Source organism: Vulpes lagopus, chromosome 2 (assembly GCF_018345385.1).
Source record: "Vulpes lagopus strain Blue_001 chromosome 2, ASM1834538v1, whole genome shotgun sequence".
NCBI lineage: Eukaryota > Metazoa > Chordata > Mammalia > Carnivora > Canidae > Vulpes > Vulpes lagopus.
Window position 1 is genome coordinate 129474699 of NC_054825.1, and position 22032 is coordinate 129496730.

Sequence of the window (22032 nt, forward strand, 5' to 3'; positions counted from 1 at the left end):
CTGTGGCCGCCACCGTGTACAGTACATCCCGGCATCTATTTTATAACAACTGGACGCTTGCAGCCCAGTCTGCGATTCTTACCCGTGTCGTAGACAGGTTTTATTCCATCCCACTGCATCTACAAAAAAAGTCATGCAAAGTGCACATGCCCTGTTTTTGCCATTTTAAAGTGGACTGAAGCTCCGAGGCATTAGTACGTGCACAGTGTGTACAAGTAGCCCCGCTCTCTGGTTCCAGAGTGTTCCCATCACCTAAAGAAGCTCTGAGGCCATCAGCACCCACTGCCCCCTCCTGCCTAGCCCCTGGCAGCCACCAGTCTGCTCTCTGCCACCAGGGATGTGCCCAGGTCCGTGGCATATGGTACATAAGGAATGGGGTGAAGCAACCCTGTGAGGCCAGTGAGGGACACCTGCTCATCTGTGTGGAGGGGTCCTGTTCCCTTGTGGCACTGCGATGGCACCAGGTGCTGAGAAGGAGGGCCTCAGGGGGTACCAATACAATTGCTGTGACAGGGCCAGGAAACCAAGAACCTTCCCACTGTCCTCTCTCTCAGCCCTTCAGGGAGAAGCAGGATAATCCATAGACTCACTCACTCACTCATCAGCAGACATTTATGGAGACCCCCTGTGCTAAGCATAGTGCAGGGAATGGGAAGGTGCAGACCCGGCCCAGATCCATGTCCTGGGAGGACATGGACATGGGAACACTGACACCAAGTATACCAAGAGGGGGACGGTATAGGCAGGTGCTCTGTGCACCCAGAGGCCCCACCTTGAGGCCCGCACAATGAGGCATGGCTCTTGCTGCCCCAGCCCCCCGGTTGCATCCGGCCTCACAAGCAGTCTCATTACCCACCCCTGATCCTGGCTCCGGAACAGTGTCCCCAGTGCCTCTCAGAACCATGGAAGGCAGCCTCGGATGCTTTCCTTCCCCCAATTCAGGATGGTCCTGCTGCTTTAGCCGGTTACCTTCCAGCATCCAGGGCACTAGAATGTTCCTCCCTGTGGGAGGCTCTCCATCCTGACCCCTCCAGACAGTAGGATGTGAGGGATACTCTCCCCCTCTCAGTGGAGCCAACTGAGGGGAGAGCTGGTGTCCCCAGCACCTGGCAGGGCAGGGCTCAATAAAGATGTGTGCTAGAAATGACCTGCCTCAGGGGGACCCTGCAGGAGCCTGTCAGGGGGACTGCCTGTTAGTGTCCTGAGATCAGGCCCGGCAGCCACTGCTTCCCCTCCTAAACTCGGGCGGGGACTCCCTGTTGTGCTCTTCCCTCCAACCACCCAGCAAGCGCACCTGTCAGACTCAGCTCTGCTGGAGGCTCCCGTGTCCCCCCATCTTCTGTGTGGGACCCTGACCCGCTGTCTCCCTGCGGCAACACCGCCCCCGGTGGGCCAGCTGGAAACGAAACGGGTGGCTCCAGGTTTAGTTCAGATGGGGAGGGGGGGGGGATGCTCCTGGATGTGGGTGCATGGGCGTAACAAGTTCTCAGGTCCACCTGCCTTCTGACGGTCTGCTGAGCACTTATATAAGGTGTGATTAGGTGATCTTAACACTAAAGTGCATGTTTTGGAGGATATGGTTTAATAGTCACCAACATTTCCAGGAATGTAGCTGTTCAGTGAATCAGCAGGGGGCGCAGACTGGTGTCTGAGAAGGCAGCTGCCATCGTGTGCTCTCCAAGGCTCAGTGGGGTTCTGATAGGGAGATGGCCTGAGGAAGACAGTGAGTAGCTCCTGACCAGCTCTGAAGGTGGGAGAATATGGACTTCTTTGGAGGGGAGCACACAAGTCCAACCCAGGCCTCTCTCTACCAGGAGCTCCCAGCTGGTCACAAAGCCCCACCTGGTCAGGTCAGGACCTCCTGGCATAACACCTGAGGACCTGGGACCACTGTGTTTCCTACATTCTGGCTCCTGCCTTGAATAGGTCCCCTGCTCCCGTCAGGCAGGTGGGGCTGGCTGCACAGGGGAGGCCTGGGGTATCCATGGCTATGGGCCTCTTGCAGGAGAGGCTGGAGGCTCGGGGAAAGGACAGGAAAGCAGCGGAGACTCTGAGGAATCGGAATTTGAAACCAGTCCTTCCCTCCAGGTGGTCAGAAAGGGGTATTTGTGTAAGTGAGACAGAACACGCACTATCTCTGCTTCTTTGCTTTAACCGTATACCTTAAATATTTACCCAGGGATGGGAGCTCTGTTTGCATGCCAGCCCACGGCTCACAGAGTAACTGAACCTCAACAATCCATGTAAGTGCTGTCATAGCTCGCCTGGCTGTCAAGATCACCTCCTATCTGGTCTTTCTGGGCAGTCCGAGCGAAAGTCCCAAAACCAGAGTCAGGTCTTGCTGGGCACACCTGGACCAAACCCAATCTCCTGACCTAGGTGTGTAAAGGCACTGACCTCTCCAATCAGATCCCTTCAGGCCTGATCCTCCCCCAGACCACCTGGCTCAAGCCCTGGTGCCAGGCGCCTTCAATCCTTTTGATCTGTTTCTTGGGACACACCTAGCTCTCTACTGCCCCAGGCCCTTTGCACTCACTGTTCCCACTGCTATCCCCCAGCTCCTCCTCTGGCTGCCTCCCCTCTTTAATCTTTCATCTGTTGGCTTAAATGTCACCAGCAGAGAGGTGTTGCTGACCAATGGATGGAAATAACCCACCTCTCTTTTTTCACCTTGTTTGAATCTCTGCACTTACAGGAGAAGCAGTCATCCTCTATAAAGGGTTTGGTGGTCTCTCCTGTGTTTGCCATGTATGCAGAAAGCAGCAATACACAGTAAGAAAAAAGGGTGTGGCTGTGTTCCAATAAAGCTTTATTTACAAAAACAGGTGGTGGTGGGCTGTCCCCCAGGCCATCATCTGCCAACCCCTGACTTACCGCATCTGCCAGTTTTGTTATTTGTTTACAGTCTGAGTCTTGCCTCTTGCTCACTGTGGTCTCTCACGTGCCTAGAATAGTTCTCAGCATTTCTAGACGTGGTCAATCTCTCTTAAGTGAATATTATTTGCTAATTGCATCACTCTTTGACACCCTAGTGAATCCCAGTTTCTAGTTAACCTTCTTCCTGCACCTTTGCCCCTGGCAGCTTAGCTTCACTCTCTCATCAGCAGAGATGACTAACCACCAGAGATGACAGGGAGGCCCACCTGCAATCTGGGAGGGCCGGATGAGAGCAGGAGGAGGTTATGTGACTTCCCCCACGTGGCAGGAGGCAGTTAGAAGGAGAGGAACAGCAACTCTTCCTTATGCAAATGTCGTTACTTGTACTGAATTTTAAATTCTGGGCAAACTCTACACTTCATCCTATTTTCCAAAATATTCTCAGGCATCTTTCTTCACTGTCTGATTTTAGAGATAAAAAAAGGAACTATTTTTTTTTAAAGATTTTATTTTTTTATTTATTCATTCATGAAAGAGAGATTGAGAGAGAGAGAGAGAGAGAGAGAGAGAGGCAGGCAGAGACACAGGCAGAGAGAGAAGGAGGCTCCATGCCAGGAGCCCGATGTGGGACTCGATCCCGGGTTTCCAGGATCACGCCCTGGGCCAAAGGCAGGTGCCACCCCGGGATCCCCGAAAAAGGAACTATTTTAATATCACCTTATGGAAATCTGATTGGAAGGACAATCGTGGAACCCCCAATATGAGGGCACTGAGCACACAGAGGAGATGTGTGGGGTGGGCTCTGTGGGTCAGGACCAGAGGCTCCCACACACTGCGGCCCCCAGGCACCTTGTGGAGAGCTGGGTCAGAGGTCAGGCTGCCCCCACAAACTCTGGCCTCGGCCACCCTCAGCTCCACCTGCCCAGATGCACTGGCTGCAAGGTCTCATCTCCCCAGGGTCAGCCCCCTGTGATGAGGACCCCAGGACCCCCACTCAATTCCAGCTGGTGCTTTGCTGCCCCCTGCAGCTCAACAAGAGGACTGTCATATTTCTGGAGCGGGAAGCCCATGGCTTCCCTAGAAACCTTCTTTAAAAAGATGCCCTTGCCAGTTCAGACTCTGTGCACACTGAGGACGCTGAGGCTGTGGAGCAGCTGTGAGAAGCTCTACACGAGTTCCTGCTGGAATATGAAGCCGGCTGGGCAGGCCCTGGAGGGGGTGCTGAGCGGCGGTGGGCAGGCAGGCTGCTGCTCACACTACTGCTCCTGCACCAGACAGCGGGCAAAGTGCTGTCCCATTTCTATGGGGTGAAGCTGGAGGATAAGATGCCCATGCACAAGCTGTTCTTGGAGAAGCTTGAGGCCCTGATGGGCTGAGGCAATGGGTGGGCATGGGTGGGGGTGCTTGCAGGACCCACTTGGAATGGGGTCAGCCCCAATGGGGCAGAGCTGGGGTCTGGGCAGTGCTACAGCCTGCTGGCAGGGCCAGGGCAATACCATCAGCCCCTGGGAGCAGGCCCTATGCCCTCCCTTCCCCTCTCCCAGGGGGGTCTTAGAAGCTGGGAATGTGTGCACCCAGGCTCTGGGCACAGTGCTGCCCCTTGCAAGCCATAACGTGCCCCCAGACTGTAGGGGGCCTTGTGGAAGCCAAAGGGGGCTGCAGGGGACATGTGGTGTGTGTGTGGGAGGGGGGCAGAAGCCTGATTTCAGGGAGGGAAGGGAGTGAGGCCACAGTCTCCCAGTGGGTGATGCTTTTGCTGCTGCTTAATCCAACCCCCTCTCCAGAGCAGAGGGGGATTTGGAGAGCAAAGGCCCCTGCACCCTTCACTCCTCTCATCATTTGCATTGGGCATTACTCCCCCTGCCCCAAGCAGGCTTCAGTCCCTTGACCCCTGGAGTGGCCAGGCCCCCCCCCTCCCCATCAGCTTCCACCCAGCCTCCTCAGGGGGTAATGAGACCACTGCCTCTATGCCCTGCAGAGCAATAACTGTATTTATTTTTGGGTTTGGCCAGGGAGGTGCAGGGACATAGGGCAAGCCCGGCCCAGAGACCTAGGCTGTAGAGACTCTATTTTAATGTATATTTGCTGCAAAGAGAAACCGCTTTTGGTTTTGAACCTTTATGACAAAAAGAAATATATTGAGCTCAAGAAAGAAAAAACAAACATGTTCCTAGGCTCATCACCTGAATAGAGGTGCAAATAAGGGGGCGTTTCTGTTGCTAATCTGGTCCACTGGCAATCCTAGGGCATGACAAGGCAATTTAAGGCCACCCCCCTGCTGTGCAGAGACAGGCTTCTCCCCAGGGATGTGTTTAGGATCCACATGAGGGGGTCTCAGGGTGACTGGCTCCCCCCAGGTCTGTCAGGAAATGTGTAGAGGTGATTTTTTTTTAATGTCACAGTGGATGGGGGAGGGGAAGCTATGACCTGGGCTGCTTGGGGTCCTCATGTCCCCCCTCCCCAAATGCCCACCCAACCTTGGAGAGAAATACAGGGACGTCAAGGATGAAATGACAAATAAAGGAAATTGGGGACAAGATACTCCTCAGTGAAATTGGCCTCTTCCTCTCTCTTCCCCGTCCTTACTGGTGGTGATCACTCTCCTCCACCACATGACCCCAGTTACAACTGCAAACACATCTGCCATCTTGGCTTCTCTGCAGGCATGGCCTGGCTGGTGATGACTTACTACAACAAGTCCTTGCTGACCTATTCTCCATGGGACATCTCAATCTTTTTCCAGAACTAGATTCCAGTACCGGGAGTCCCCACACTCCCAAGCAACTACTTATTTGGAGATTTTTTTATTAAAGAATGTGGTTAGAAATGCATGGCAGCCCCCTCCTTGCTCTCTGGTTCATCAAGAAGTTGGGCTCTAGAGCCTTCCAAGAGAACAGCTGAGGCCAACGAACCTGCGGGTTTCACTGGGAGACTCAGCTGCCCGGAGCTGCCCTGTGACCCTGGGAGGGAGATCGGGGCTCTCCACACAGCAAGCGAGCTCAGCTCTGGGGAAGGGCCCCCTCCCGCCCCACAGAAGGGTCCTATTTCAGGACTGAATGTGGCACAGTGCTGATGGGCACCTGCTGAGCCTCACGGAGAGCCCCCTTCCTGCAGGACCATCTTCACCCTCTGGATGTCGTACAGACAGCCCCTGGCACGTCTCGAGGCCAGAATGGTGGCTGCGACTAACGATGGCTCTCAGGGTGGCCTTGTTGACTCGCTGGCACCTGCTCCGGGCACTGGACCACAGGAGGGGCCACCATGGGGACTCGGGGCGGTTTGCAGGGTACCAACCGCAACAGCAAACACATGGTGCTTATTGTGTGCAAGCACTGTTCTAAAGACATCGTTTCTATCACCACCGTACTGGAAGGCAGCACTATAGTTACCTGCTTTGACAAATGGGAAACTGAGGCACAGAGCTGCTAGAAGGTAGCAGGACTGGGATTTGAGCCAGAGGGTCTGATTCCTGAGTCTGTGCACTTGGCTATCACTTTATATTTTGCTTCTCAAAGCAAAGATAAGAAAGGAATCTATCTGTGGGTTCTAGGCACGAACAGGAATGATGTCCTCTTGCTCATAGGTATTAAAATAACTTTTCTTTGCCTTGACTTCTTTGAGAAATATCCCAGGATAACGGTAACATGCTAGACAATGGAATATTCTTTCTCCCATCTGTCTTTTAAAAATCTAGTCACCAAACACGAGGGTGCCAATCGGTGGGAGAAAATAAAGGAAACTTGAAACAGGGACAGTGCAAGAGCCCACCCACCTCAATTGAGAGATCCTAGTCAGGAAACAGCCAGCTGCCTCCCTGGGCCTCCCCTGGGCCTCCCCTGGGCATATGGGGTTGGCAGTAGCAACACACAAGCTTCTCTGTATTTATATTTCCAATTACAAGAGCAACATAAGCACAGAGCAGGAAATCCCAGGATCAGATTAAGGGAGAAAGCACCTTTACCCCCTCCAATCCACTTGCACCCTGGCTGTTGCTTCAGGGCCTGGCCTTCCTGTCTATTGTCTGGGCTTTCCTGACTGTTTCTCACCCATCGCTGCAATGACACTGGCTTTGCACCCACTTTCTTTTTTTCTTTTTGCACCCACTTTTATATAAAGGATCAGAACTGCGGACGTCTGGGTGGCTCAGTGGTTGAGCATTTGCCTTTGGCTGGGGGCGTGATCCCTGGGTCCTGGGATCGAGTCTCGATGGGGTTCCCAGCAGGGAGTCTGCTTCTCCCTCTGCCTGTGTCTCTGCCTCTCCCTCTGTGTCTCTCATGAATAAACAAACAAACAAAAAACCATTAAAAAAAGAAAAAATAAAAGAACGGACCTTTCCTGAGAGGTAGACAGGCAGTTAAACACAGCACAGCCCAAGGAAAAGCTGTCACTCTGACCAAGAATGATGTCTCCTGGGTGACCCACCAGACGAGTGTGGATCATGGTTTGTCACTGATTTCTGCTTAAAAATAAGTGCCTGCACTCCGAGGGCCACAGCTCTGGGAGAAGTCTCTGAGATGGCGAGCAGTGCTCCAAGCCAAGAAAGACTTGCCAGATGCTTTGCTGTGAGAAGCATGTGGGCTGTGGTCGCTGAGCCTGCACACACAGACACTGGGGCTCAGATTCGGGTGGTGGCACCCAGTGTGGGACGGGGGTCAGACTTGCCCTCTGTGGCATGTGGGAACCCTGAGAATCCCCAGCCCAGCGTGTTGATCCCCTTGTAAGGTGTTAATTACATTAGCAAAATCCCACAAACCTCTGTTCATGTTTTCTTTTTATGCACTTTAAAAACACAGGAGGGATTATAATGTGCATATATATATAACTTATTTTCTGCTTTAAAACCCCGGAACATCCGTAAGCATTAAGCTCTTCTGTTTAAAACCTCTTCAAAGATACATTAGTGGCCAAACACAGTTCTAGGGTATAGCTGTAATAGCAATTTACTAGACATTATTGTTGGTCATCTGATGTTTCTGGCTTTTATTACTGTATTATAAATAACGTGACAATGTGTGTGCATAAAACACTATTTCCCGCATTTGTTTCCTAGACATGGAGTTCCTACCTGAAACGGTGTGACTCTTTTGAAAATTCTTGATAAACATCCCTATGACATGAGCTGGAAAGACACCATTGGATTTACTTATTTTTGTCCTGTGTCCTTAAACCTTAGAGCAACGATGTTTCCTCGACCAGAGTATATCATGTGATGTTTTGGAGCTCAAAACATTAAGAAGAAAAGAAACATTCAGCTTTCTCATTTCCTATCTACTTTATGGGAACAGTTACTACAGAGAGGGTAGATGGAGAGAAACCAGGCACAGCCAAATGATTTCCAAGTCCAAATACAGAAGAAGGAACCCAACAGGTAGGTGATGCGTTTACGCTAAATGTATGCAAACCACAGGCCAGGGACAGACACCAACCCATATGTCCAACCCCTCATTTTGTTCATCTCGTTGTTTACAAGGAAAAAGACACTTTTTCATGTAAAACAGAATTTCAGACTGATAAAAAGAATTTCTTACCTTTCGGAGTCTTGCAAGCAGACCTGCTACATGTTCATGCTGTTCTGACTTAGCAAGCTCTTCTGCTGTCTTCCCATCCTGTTGAGGAAAAATGATTAGTTTCTTTCCTTCACAAGAGAGCTGTTTGTTCCATACATTAGTTCAGCCTTTGGAGGCAGAAACAAGTGTTAACGGGCCTTAGAAGAAACAAGAAAGGTGGACAGAGTGTGTCCTGGATTCTTTCTCTTTCTGTAGAGTGCTTATTTCACTTGGTCCCGGGAAGAAAAATGAGAATTAGAAAAAAAAAAAAAAAAGTGCACTGGTGTCTTGAAGTCCATCAGTGAGAAGTCTCAGACCCCCAGGCTTTAACCACACTTGGCACCTCATTGGTGAGCAGATGACCCCAAACGCTGAACCTCTCTCCAATAAAGCAGATGATGAAGCCATTTATAGATGCCAAATTCTAGTTAGTACTAGCTAAGGTCTTTAAATTCCTCCCCTAGACATCAGCACTCAGAGGAAGCTAGTTCCTGGTAACTGTTGTGCATATCAAAGAAAAAGCTTAGCTTTACAGACAATTTTGATCTAAAGCTCTTCAGTGACCATAAAAGGAGAAAACCAGAGTTCACAGCACCTTTCAATTAGAGAATTTTCATAGGGTTGTAGTTTCAAAGCAAGCAAATTAATTTCCATTTCTGTCCCACAAATAAGCACAACTCTGGCTCCTAATGCCACGCGCTTGGTCCAGCTCTCCAAGCTTTGCGCGCATTAACCCTCAGGGTCACTCAGGGGAGGTGGAACTGCGGCCGTTCCTGTGCCACTGAGGAGGAAACAGAGGCTTAAGGACTGTCCTGCTGCAATTTTAGTCATTACAAATTTGAAATAGAAAGGGTGAGAAGCAATTTCCATGCAAATAAAAAAGAACTTTTTAACAAGGAACTTTTCAACAAGGAGACTAAGAAGCATCTGGGTCCATCTCTCAATAAACAGAGCTCCATTCCCATGGAAGCTCAGGGATGCCGAGTCTGGATAACAGCACATCTTCCAGCTTCTCAACTCAACAATCTGAACCATGTGTGGGGCTTCATGAGACCAGTGCTTCTCGACCTCAGCACCCCTGACATTTTGGCTCAGATAATTCTCTATTGTGCGGGGCTGTCTGGCACTGTCGGATGTTTAGTGCATCTATCTTTCTCTGGTCTCTGCACTAGATGCCCGCAGCATCACCTCCCCAGTTGAGGACCACTGTCTAGGGTAAAGCTGGAAGCTCACATGAGCACTCCGGGAGGAGGCTTTATGGTCACACTGCCCATCTTGCTCTCCCATAAAGTCCTGAGATGTCTCTAATGGGCATGTAGGGCCTCTAGTTGCCTTTGCGGTGATTAAGGATCTTGCCAGACACCACACCTCACCCAGGGATTCATGCCAAACTGCCTGGATCCTTACTGACACGATAAGACAAGGCCTCAGGTTAGCGGTTCCCCAACCTCACCGCACACTGGGGTCTTTAAAAACCCCTGCTGCCTGCATGTGCCCACCCCCTCCTGGACACTCTGCCTCCGTCAGGCTGCTGGCCTCCCAGACATCGCGGTGGTCAGCGTGCCCAGGTGATTCCAGCGGGCAGCAAGGTTTGGGAACCACTGTCTTAGTTGGAAGAAATCTGAACCTTGACTAACACTGTCTCTTGGCCACAGCATTTCTCGCAGAGACCCCAGATCCGCACATGACACAGGCAGAGGACCTTCAGTGACAAAGGCCCCTGTCTGTCACAGAGCCTCTGCAGGGACAAGAAAACCACCATCAACCAAATGCCCTCTGTATGCCCAGTATTTTACAGTTTGCAAAACACTTTGCCCAAAGAGACACTATTCAGGCTCCCAATAGAAGGCCAGCTGGGGGATCCCTGGGTGGCGCAGCGGTTTGGCGCCTGCCTTTGGCCCAGGGCGCGATCCTGGAGACCCGGGATCGAATCCCACGTCAGGCTCCCGGTGCATGGAGCCTGCTTCTCCCTCTGCCTGTATCTCTGCCTCTCTCTCTCTCTCTCTGTGACTATCATAAATAAATAAAAATTAAAAAAAAAAAAAAAGAAGGCCAGCCAGGAGAGTGGAGAGTTTGACCTTTGGAGTCAGAAGGATGAGGTGTAAGGCCTGAGTCTACCCCTCCCCAGCTGTGAGTCAGTCACTCGGCCTCCTGGCATTTGGCTTCTCCATCTGCAAGGTGGAAACGGGTGCCCTCACCACACAGGGTCTTGAGCAGATTAAAGAAAACCAAACATAAAGAACCAGCAAAGCACCAGGCGTGGAAAAGCAAGCAGCAGGAATTATGAATAGTGTGCTGAGAATTTCCCAAACTCCCTGGTCTTCTGTCCAAGAGGGAACAGGGTGGGAGCTGGATGTTTGCATTCTGGCCTTGCCCTCCCCTGTGCCCTGGAGTCAGGTGCTGACTCCCACAAGCAATTCGAACACTCAGTGTCCTCCTGGTTATAAACAATGGTCTGGGAGGGCCTCCTTGAGAAGATGATGTCTGAGTCAAAACCTGCAGGAGGTGAGAAAGCAAGCCATTTGGACACCTGAAGAAAGTCCTGTGAAGAAAGGCAAGTGCAGAGGCCCTCAGGCAGCAAGATGACTGTCATGTTTGAAGAGTTTCAAAGAAGCTCATATGGTGCGATGGGGTCAAAGGGAGAAGATGGAGTAAGAGATGGTCAGGGAGGCAATGTGAGGGGCCAATCTTTAAGGGAGCCCCCATCATAAGCACTTCTAACTTGATGGGTTAGAAGGGTCTGAGCAGAGGAGGGACAGGATCTGACTTATATTCAAAAGGGGTCACACATGTTGCTGCCTGAAGAACAGACTGGACAGGTGAGGGTAGCAGCAAGGAGACCAGGCAGGAGACCAAGACAGATTGCACGTGATCATGGCCCAGGGCTCACACCTCATGGGGGAACAACAGCCAATTCCAACAAAGCAAGAAAGGGGAGAAAACCATACCTGCTGGGGGGGCTGGCAAAGAGGAGGCTGTCTGGGGCTCCAGCTGAATACTGAAAGATGAGAAGGAGCGAGTGTTCCAGAATCTTCTGCCACTTATGTTACCTGTTACTATGTGCCCAGGCACCTGCTAGTAGGCATTAAGTCTCTCACTCTGAAAGAAGGAGCACACTGTGTCTTCTAGCAGGGGTGTGTGCAGGTGGCACTCTGCAGGACAGGGAGGGAGTAGAGACCGAGGAGATCCCAGATGGAAAGAAGAGCATACCCAAGTCGGTGAGGTGGGAGCAAGCAAAGGGCTTCCCAGGACCTGCCAAGAGCTCTGTTCTGCTGGGGGTAGCCGAGGGGGAAAGGGTGGAGGGTGAGGCTGGGCACAGAGGGTGCCAGGCAGTGGAGGTTGGAGTTCACTGGCTTTTCCAGAACCCCAGATGTAGGGATGGAACGGAACTGTCAGGAAGGCCAAGGTGACACTGAAGGGACCAGATCTGGGCCCAGATGGTCTGGGAGAAACACACACTGAGGTCCTTAACCAGGTAGAGGCCAGAGTGCTAGGAGACCAAGAAGAATCCAGGATGCTGCCCCACGAGGATGCAGGGGGAGGAGAGGCCAGCAGAGCTCCCCCATCGCGGGACCCACTGAAGCCCTCTATAAAGGCCCACAAGGGCAGAGAAGGGCACAGTGGGGGTGGGGGTGGGAGGTGAGGATGAACCTGGAGGCAGCCCTCCGCTGCTGGGGCCCCAGAAAGTCCCAGAAGGCCGGGGCAGAGGGCAGGAGGATGCCCGGCAGCACATGGGGTGGAGGAGGCCAGCAGAGGCCAGAGGACAGGCAGGAGCAAGTGGGGTTTTCTTACCCCAGGCGGGAGGGAGGGTCAGGAAGTGTAAGTCCTGGGGAGACCACTGGTGCCCTGGGATTTAGAAGAGCTGCTGGTACTTAGCTGCTGGGGAACGGTTACCCCCAAAGCCAATGCGTGGAGGAAGACGCCAAGACTGACTCAAACCCTAGGGGCTTTTGACCTGACCTCAGAAGTTCTATTTCTTGACCTTGAGTGGGTTACAAAGGTGCCAATCTTGTAATAATTCAGTAAGCTTTTCTTTTGTTCAAGTGCTTTGTTAAAAAAAAAATCTATTTTATCTTAAAACATTTTGGGGATGCCTGGGCGGCTCAGCGGTTGAGTGTCCAGAGTCCTGGGATCGAGTCCCACATTGGGCTCCCCATGGGGAGCCTGCTTCTCCCTCTGCCTATGTCTCTGCCTCTCTCTGTGTCTCTCATGAATAAATACAATTTTTAAAAATAAAACGTTTTGAAGGCAGGAGCTACCAGGAGGTGGTTGGAGGTTTGGCCAAGAGCACGAGAGTCCAGGGGGCCCTGTAGGCGGAGTCGGGGGCCCGGAGCCCAGGAAAGACAGGGCAGGGTGTTCAGAGGGTTTTCCAAGTAATTGGGGCTGAGCCCGGCACTGGAGGCAGGCGACCGCCAGGGGGCGCCCCAGGGCCGCGAGCTGCGTTAGGGACGCGGAACTCCGCCCGCTCAGGTGCGGGGGGGGGGGCCGGAAACGGAAGGGCGCCATTTCTGCCGATAAGGGGGCGGCCCCGCGCCACTCGGGGCTGCTCAGAGCTTGAAAGCGGCGCATGAGTTGCCTGTGGATGTGAAGCACACACCGGATTTCCATGACGGAACAAACCGGAGAATGTGAAGTAGCTCGGTGGCCTGAAAATACCGACTGCAGGTCGAGAGGATGCCATTTTGCATGTTTTGTGCTGCATTAAATATATTCCGGAAATTAATTTCTTCAGCTTCTTTTCCGTTTTGGGTATGGCTTCTAGAACATTTAGAATGGCTCCTGCCGCCCGTGGTATGGCTCCGTGGGGCTGTCAGCGCGCCGCAGCGCAGCCCCGCCCCGCCCCCACCCCCACCCCCACCCCCACCCCCACCCCCAGGCGGCACCGCACCCTCCTCCTGCTCCGCTCCTCTCTGAGGAGCATTCCCCACCCCTGGAAACTCCCTTAGGGCCGACCCTCACTTCCATCCCATCCCAGTAGTTTATGGCTGTGGCTCTTAGTCCGCCCCCTCCCCCACCCCCACCCCCCACCCCCCGTTAGGCTAGAAATTTCCAGAGGGAGGGGAGCTCACCTGCCCAGGCCCTCCTGTGTTCCTGATGTGCCCGCTATTTGGGGAATGAAGAGACACGTCCGGAGTGGACTCCCGGGTGCGGATGAACGAGGGGACGCCCTGAGGAGACGCCCTGAGGGGACGCCCTGAGGAGACGCCCTGAGGGGACGCCCTGAGGAGACGCCCTGAGGGGACGCCCTGAGGAGACGCCCTGAGGGCCGGCTGGGGGGGAGGCCGCAGGTGGGAAGCAAGGAAACAGCGGCTGTGGGCAAGTGCAAGGGGAGAGGCCCCGGGGCGCTCCGAGCCCCCAGCAGAGGCCTGACTCTGGGATTTGGCAGACTCAGGTATCTTCAGAGCCGTCCTTGACAGTTTATTTTTTTTTGAGGCAACATTTGTGACCAAAAATTAAAAGACTTTTCCTCATAAAAATGCATATGAATACCACACTGTGTAAATAACTGGATCGAATGCCAAGACATGGCTGAGCAGGGCTTGATGATGGCACATGAGGCCTAGAAGCCCACGCATGGCCCTGTGGGGCTTTGTGATGGGCAGGGAGGTGCCCCGAGAAAGGGACCATCCTATCTAGAACACTGGTGTCCACTGGTCCGCAGAGAAGCCCTGTTCAGCGCTCAACCCTACCGAGGATGGGCCGACTACCTGTGGGGACAGAATGACATCAGAGGAACACCAGTGCGTTCAGGGAGACAATGCCCTCAACCAGGGGTCACCAGACGTTTTCTGTAAAGGGCCAGAGACTAGATGCTTTGGGCTCTACGGGCCATCGGGTCTCCGTGCAGCTGCTCAACTCCACCCTTACAGCATGGAAGTGGCCACAAATATGTAAACAACGAACACGGCTGGGTCTACAGAAAGCTTTACTTATAGAAACAGGTAGTGAGCTGTAACCCATGGGCATGGCTGGCTCCCAGTAAAACCTTATGTACAGAAACAGGCAGCGGGCTGGATTTGGCCTCTGGCCCATAGTTTGCCAACCCCCGCATGGCTCTCCAAGAAATGAAGCCTCCCTTCCAGCCCCAGGGCCCTGACTTCCCCAAAGTTGGCTACCATATTTTAAAGCTCCAGTGGTCCACTGTTTAAAGGTAAACACTTTACATCAGCAAAGCACTAGTGAGTTCCAGGAACCTCCCACATAAAAGAGTGGGAGACTCAACCCACCCTTAGGCCTGAAGCAAATCAAACAATAAAATTTCACTGTAGCCGTAAAGATGACAACCTGACCTCATCAGTCCCCCTATTTTTCCTCTTTGGAATTTCATGAAATGTAAATCAAAGGGCCCTTCCTGCAGGGCAGGACCAGGTGTGGAGTGGGGAGTGGGGAGGCAGGGGAAACCGAAGTATCTCATGTAAAATCACTGTGGCGGCCTAAGCACCAAGCCAGACTTCTCAAACAGGAAAGAACAGCTGTCCTAAGTGGTTCCCTCACCCCCAACCCCCAACCCCGAGGCACCTCCAGTGTTGGGGGGAGCACACGGAAAAGGAAAACACAGATGTAACAACACACACAAAGGCGCCGTTGTGTAACAGGGGACACAGCAGGCCCCTGTGGCTGCTTGGGCCTCAAGCGCAGTGAGGCTACGGCCGTGTGGGCCATCACCCAGCTCTGGGGGGCAGCCAGCCTCCTAACCACGGCACCCGAGCAAAGCTTAACAGCAGCTTGTCGACTTGAGATGCAGTTGCCAAGCAATACTTTTCCCCTCGTGCCCTTGAGGCCTGAGCCAGTCTTCTATCATTTTCTCTGGCTCTCTGCTGCCAGAAGGTGACTCACCGAGGTCAGCGCCTCCACATTGGCGCCTGCCAGGCAGAGGTAGCGGACCACGTCCAGAATCCCGTTGTTGGCTGCAAGGTGCAGAGGCGTCCGGCCGTACTGGAAAACACAGAAAGCCCCAAGAGAGTCCTTCTTGCAATTGCTGCCGAGGGCCTCGGTGGAGCCTCCCCTGGGCCAGCCCCGTGTGACAGATCTGGGGACACCCCCACCCCCAAACGCATAGGAGGCGTGGGCTCCCTTCCCCAGAAACTCGCCCTCTCCCGAGGGAGGCAAGCCCAGCAGAATGCATTCCAGTATTTTCCAGTGAAAAGAGTAACTTGGAAATAAAACTCTAAAGCATAAACGAGTGGGAGGCCTCTCATAAGGTAACTAGATCAAGTCTCTTGCTGTGCTGACAGAAAGGAGGCATGAGTCAGGGCTCTGACAAAGGGTCCCAAAGTTCCAGAAAGATCTGCAGCACAGTGCAAACATAGACACTGCAAAGGACAAAGGGATGGACGACAGCCACTGAGGTCAGTCTAATGAGGGGACACTGCAAAGCCCTGCCCACCACGCTCCCTACTGTGTACATCTATGGTTCCCAAACTGTGTGCCCAGGCATGTCAAGGCACGTGGTGAATCATGCGGTACTGAGGAATAGTCTACGTTACTGATGGAACCAACAGGTACACACACGAAGTGAACTCCCAGCTCAGGCAGTTCAGGCTCTTAGCATCGGACTGCACTGCCTTCCTTTCAACAACATGTGGGCACAGCGGGGCTTTGCTGATGACTGAGACAAGAAATCGGGATCCTGAGGACATCGGTGTAGAACAGAGGACAGTGACCAACCTGGGTTCATGGTCCCAGGAGGAGTTGCCTGGTGCCCCACAAGCACACCCCTCCTTGGTACAGCCTTGCAGTTATGGAAGAACAAAATAAAAACATATTCATTCACTTTCCATTTATGTGGATGATTTTTTTCCCCACAGATACTGAGTCCTGGGACATAAATTCTTACTAGGTCGTTTGGACCGAGCCACCTAATAAACAGAACTGTTAGGTTTCTTGCGTCCTGGGGGAGCCAAAAAAGTTAACTAAGACTCAAAGGAGTCTCACAGGCTTTAGCCTGGTGAGGTATACGGCTCAGGCTCTTTATTTGCAAATACAAATTTTTGTTCCCAAGTTAATACATGCTGATGGGGAACAGGCAAAGGACACAGTGGGGACTGGTAGAAAACAGAAGTGCTCATTCCCTTGGGTCCCCTCCCCCAAGCTGCTCCCCTCAGAGCACTTCCTGCTGAGCCTTTGGGTGCCTCTCCTTCCAAGCATGTAGCTCTGAATCCATAAAAGGAAACAAATTACTTGAAAAGCCAGGACATGATCATACTTCACTTTCTATTCTGTCCCTTGCTACATTCAGCTAACAATATGGGGCAGACACTGCCATGCTTGTTCACCAAATCTATTACATTCTCTGGGATGCCTGAATAATACGGGGACGGGGACATGTCATAATTCACTCAGTCAGCCCACTGAGGATGGACGCTTGAGGTGATTCCATTCTGTGCCCTAATAAATAATGCTGCAACGTGCATACACGTCCAGGTTTTGTTTCCTGTCATCTTTAGATGCTTTAGAGAGCAGATATGAAACTTTCAAATACCCTAGAGAAGGGGTTGAGGGGGTTGTAAAAGATATGATGAAGTGTCTGGATTTATGCAGGAGGAAGAGAAGCCTGGCAATAGGAGGCATCACTTTATGGAAGGGAAGGACGACAAAGAAAAAGGACTGGGGAGTGGACCCTTTTGAAGACTCCAACCTTTGACAGAACCAAACCCAAACTCCCGAGTGTTAGAGTCAAGGTCTTGCACCATCTGGACCCACAGTCCCCCTCCACCTGCATTTTCTCTCTGTGCCCCGCTGCCTGTCTGCCTCCCTAAATACCTACACCCCATGTCAGCTGCAGGTGCATCCCCACCATGACAGTGTCATCCCCACGCATACACGAACACCTCCCTCAGTCTGAAACACATGCTCCTCTTTTCATCCAGCAAAGCTCTAAATGCCCCTGAAATGCTGTCTGCATTTCTGTAGCACTTGTGCCCCTTTTTAGCAGAGCCTACAACCTGAGATGCAGCTGGAGCGGACAGCAGCCTGAGGGCAAGACCATTCACTCCACTATCCACAAGCCCCCCAGACCTCACTGGGCACAGGGCCCACCACAGCCAGGTGTTAATACACGCTGAAGGGGCATGGCAGTCTCACTCACACACTTGGATATGTGCATGCACGCACGTGCGCGCGCGTGTGTATAGGTGCATGTGTGCCCATTTGTGTATGCAAGTGTGTGCGTTTGTGTGTATATGTGCACATATATGTACCTGCATTTGCATGTGTGCACATCAGTTTATGTGTGTATACCTGTGTGTGGATGCACATATCTGTGCTGGTCGGTGTGCATATGTGCACATGTGTGTGCGCATATACGCATGCATGAGCACAGCCTTCCCCGTGTTCGCTGTTAGGAAGAGCCATCCCAGAGGAAGAAAGGGTTAAGGCCCGTAGCTCTGTGCTCCCAACACACCCGTTTAAACAGCTACCTCCTGACTTTCCCACGGGACGAAGGAAGAGTGAGAAATACCTGTTTCACTGAGATGAGTGTCAGAGATATGGACAAATTCCTGTCACATACTGAGGACGGGCCACTTTTATCTCTGGGGGAACTGCATCCAGGTAAGGAAGGGCCAGATGCACCATGAGAAAGGAGTGACCATCTGCCTGCGGGACACAGATGCTGCATGCTTGTCCATCTTGACTGCTGACTAGGGGGCTGAGGCTGGGTGAGGCCATGCATGCTTTCCCAGCACATAAGTCCTTCCTCTTACCTTATGACCAATTCAGCTCCTCTAGAGCTCCATCATTTTCCCAAAACAAAATACTAAAGAAAGCAAAAAAGAACCCGAAGGTGCCACCAAGCCAGTGAAGGAGGCGTGCGACCCGCAGTGTCTGGGTGTGGTGAGCCCGAGCTCTGAAGGCAGCCCGGGAGCTTTCTGAGGCTCCGAGCGCACAGAGCTGCTGAGCAGTGCGCTGCTGCCCTGAGCAGCTTCCAAAGCACGGTCCGAAGGAGGCCGACATGTGGAGTTTCAACTGAGCTCAAGTCAGGGACAAAATCACCTACTGAATGCCCTCCCTGAGCTGCTTTGTGACCGTATGTGGTAAAAACATCTATGTGGGCATGTCTGAACTACCATCTGCAGTATCACATAGGTAGAGGCTATCCCATCAAAACATGAAAATCTAGGATCATCCTGATGGCTATTTTGTCTTATTTTTTTTAAAGATTTATTTATGTATTTGAGAGCTAGTGTGTGAGAGCAGGGAGAGGGGCAGAGGGAAGGAGAGAGAGAGAGAGAGAGAGGGAGAATCCTCAGACTCCTCACTGAGCCTGGAGCCCGCCACGGGGCTGGATCCCAGGACCTGAGACCATGACCTGAACTGGAATCCAGAGTCAGCTGCTTAACTGACTAAGACACCCAGTCTTGCTGGGTATTTTAAAGAACATATTTAGCAAGTGCACTGTTTGTACTTAGGCGTGGGGTGAACACCCATCCCTTTCTTTAACTTAATGCAAAGTACCATGAATCACCCGCTCTGTCCTCCACCTTCCCAGGAGACAGCTCATCCCAGATGCTGCACGCACAGTAGCTAGCTGTGCCAAATCCAAAGGTATTCAAATAAGTGCCACTATGTTCCTTGAAACCACTTTTAATGTGTTTAAAGACTCCTGGAAGGAAAGTCAAGGTCTTGATGCTGCTTAATATTACATTTGGCTTTCCCCTTAAGCCACTTACCTAACGGACTTGGCAGGATTAGAATGGGATAAACAAAGAAAGCAACCAGCACTGCAGCTGATGGCTAAGACCTACAATATTACATTTTCAAATTTCAGAATGTGAAGATTGCCAATTTCAATTTTCATTAGAATTAATCACATAATAAGCAAGAGGAATAATTTTTTTGTAGAAGTGTAATTTTCCAGCTGTTTCAGATATTAATTCTCTCGCCTCAAATAAATCATAATAAAATTCTGCTGGCATCATGTCTGCCATTTATAAACAAACACTTCCCACATTCAAAAATTTAATTCTACTTGGACTCTCTTCTTAACACAATCATAAAAGAATAGTGTTTGCCTTCCATACAGTTACACGGCTGAAACCACATGGATATCCAACTCTTCTGTCTTATTTGGTAAGGAAAATCTCGATGGTATTCAAGGAAAAGGGAGGGTGTTAACAAACCTCTAAAAGTCAACATCTGGGGTCCTGAGAGCATGTAATTATTTATTTTCATTTCTTTATTTGCCAAATGATAGCATTCCCTTGGTCTTACCAAATTTACTTAGCACAAAAAAGGTGGTGTTATGAATGCTTGACTATAGAGCTCTCAAAAGGTGAAGCCAAGAAGAGAAATCTAGTTCTAGGAATCTCAATGAGGTGTCTTCCTAAAGACTCAGCACTCCAGAAAGATGCTCTAATGTGACCGATGTTCTGGAATTTCTCTACAAGAGGTCACAACACACACACACACTCTCTCTCTCTCTCTCTCTCTCTCTCCCCCTCTTTCTCCTTCTCCCTCTCTCGATGTTCCTAAGTGACAACCTGGCTAGATAGAAAACACTTAAAATAATTAATGTAAAAATCTTCTGTTACTTCAGCCAAGTTATTCAAAAATCAAATGTAAAATAGGACTTAAAGTAGAGAGTCCTATAAGACGGAACAGAACAGGTCCCTGTGAGTAACACAGACTTGGAACAATGAAGAGCCACAAGGAGAAACTCGGCCAAAAGCCAGAAGCAGATGGATGGATACACCTGCTGGCCTCTGCAGAGAGATCCCCTCCAGCATTACCTTGTTGGAGATATCCAAGTTGCAGCTGGCTTCACAGAGGGCCACCACGATAGGCACGTTGCCATCCTTGCAGGCCACATGGAGCGGGGTGTTGCCGTGCCTGTCTTGGAAGTCGACAGAACATCCCTGGCTGATGAGAGTCTGGATGACCTCCATCTGACACCTTCTCACAGCAAGGTGAAGAGCGATGTGTCCATCCTGCAAGAAGCACCAGGGACCATGAGCACTGTCCCCTCGGTACATGGGCCTGGTCACACTGGCCTTTCCGGCCACCATGGGGCCAGCTCTAATTGGTAATGGCCTTGCTGGTGCAAAGCCTGAAGGAGGATCACAATGCAAACTTTGCTCCTGGTGGGTGGGGGAGAGGCTTTGTGTACCCCACTCTGCATAACCACAGATGAAGCTCACCACCAGCCTGACTACCCTGGGCTTGGCCAGGACAATCAGATAGAAAGGCCCATTACTTCTTCTTGTCCCTGAATTTATGGAACTATAGTAATTGCTGGTACTTACTCCAATGGCCTGTTTTGTCACATACTTGAAAACCACTTTAAAAAACATTTGCTCAGCAGTCTTTACTAACTTCCTAAGCAGAGAGGGCACACATGCCTATTATTTTACCTCACTCTGGAAGAAACTGAGAAAGCCCTGGGAAGTGATGTGCTCAAGTGCTGTCATATATATTTGGGGCAAATATAACATGCTAAATCCATGCATCCCATTAAGGACCAGCCTGAGAATTCCCTCCACTTGTTACAGAATCCCTGGTGAACAGACATGTTGAGTTTCCTGAGCCAGGTAGAGAGTTTGGGGACATGTGTGTACCATCTGTTCTAAGGTTTCTCTACCCCAGTACTATTGACATTTGGGACCCATCCTGTGAGCTGTGGGATATTTAGCAGCACACTGATCTTTACCAGCTAGATGCCGGTAGTAATCCTCACTCCCGACTCTGACAACTGTAAGAAGTCTTCAGCTGTTATGAAATGTCTCCTGGGGGGCAAGCCTGCTTTCAACTGAGAACCACTTGTCTGTACTAGGAAAATAAATACTCCACAAGCGTCCACTAACTTAAAGACGGCATCCCAAATCTGACTATGAAGAGTAACATCCCAGCCTCATGTAAGTACAAACTCATAATAAGAACAGATGATGCTGAATTTGCTTCATTAATAAAGGAATACCTGGTTTAGGATGGCAATTATCAGACAAATAAGGGTGGTTTCCAGAGTTTTACAAAACAGCGGTGATGAGAGTAAATAAACTACCTACTTCTTTGTTTATCTACGAAGTAATAGTGAGCTGCCAATTTTCACTATGACTGAAGATTGTCTTAGGCTCAGTGATCACCACTGTACCTGCTCCAAAGCTAAAAAGGCTAAACTCCTGAATCATCTGACCATAAAGTGTTATAGGCCATAAGTGAATATGAATTATCAGACAGAATCAAGGAAAGGCCACAAATTTCTGAAACAGAGAGGAGAAATGATCATTGTAATTTGCTACATTCAAGCTTGTTAATTTAGGTAAACTAAGGTAGGAGTCTTGTGGTCCTGCCAACCCCCCAGATCACCTTGTCAGAGGCATTAAGGTCAGCTCCGTGTTCCGAGAGACACTCCACGATGTCGTGGTAGCCCCTGGCAGAGGCCGTCAGGAGGGGCGTCTCTCCTTCTCGATTCTTACTGTTCACATTGCAGCCGGCTTCACAGAGGGCTTTGGCCACGGAGTAATAGCCGTGCCAGGCAGCACAGTGCAGGGGGGTTTCTTCTTCCTGGCCAAAAAGACACACGCATAGGGGAGAAGGATGCGACACTGCATAAGGGCACGCATGCTGAGCTCCAGCCACCACGGCAGCCGCGGCATGGCAGCACGGGGAAATG

The 22032-nt window shown here is 51.2% G+C and overlaps 1 protein-coding gene across 6 annotated transcripts in view; it reads right to left on the reverse strand.

The window, feature by feature from the left end:
* The window catches only part of DAPK1 (death associated protein kinase 1), a 170188-nt gene that overhangs the window by 17657 nt on the left and 130499 nt on the right, over positions 1 to 22032 (reverse strand). For all 6 annotated transcript variants that reach the window (XM_041742461.1, XM_041742460.1, XM_041742459.1 and 3 more), the window contains exons 16-19: positions 21726 to 21923; positions 20153 to 20350; positions 15261 to 15359; positions 8406 to 8483 (exon numbers count right to left, since the gene is read on the reverse strand). In XM_041742461.1, the coding sequence (XP_041598395.1) occupies positions 8406 to 8483; positions 15261 to 15359; positions 20153 to 20350; positions 21726 to 21923 (573 nt within the window). The remainder of the gene's footprint in view (positions 1 to 8405; positions 8484 to 15260; positions 15360 to 20152; positions 20351 to 21725; positions 21924 to 22032) is intronic.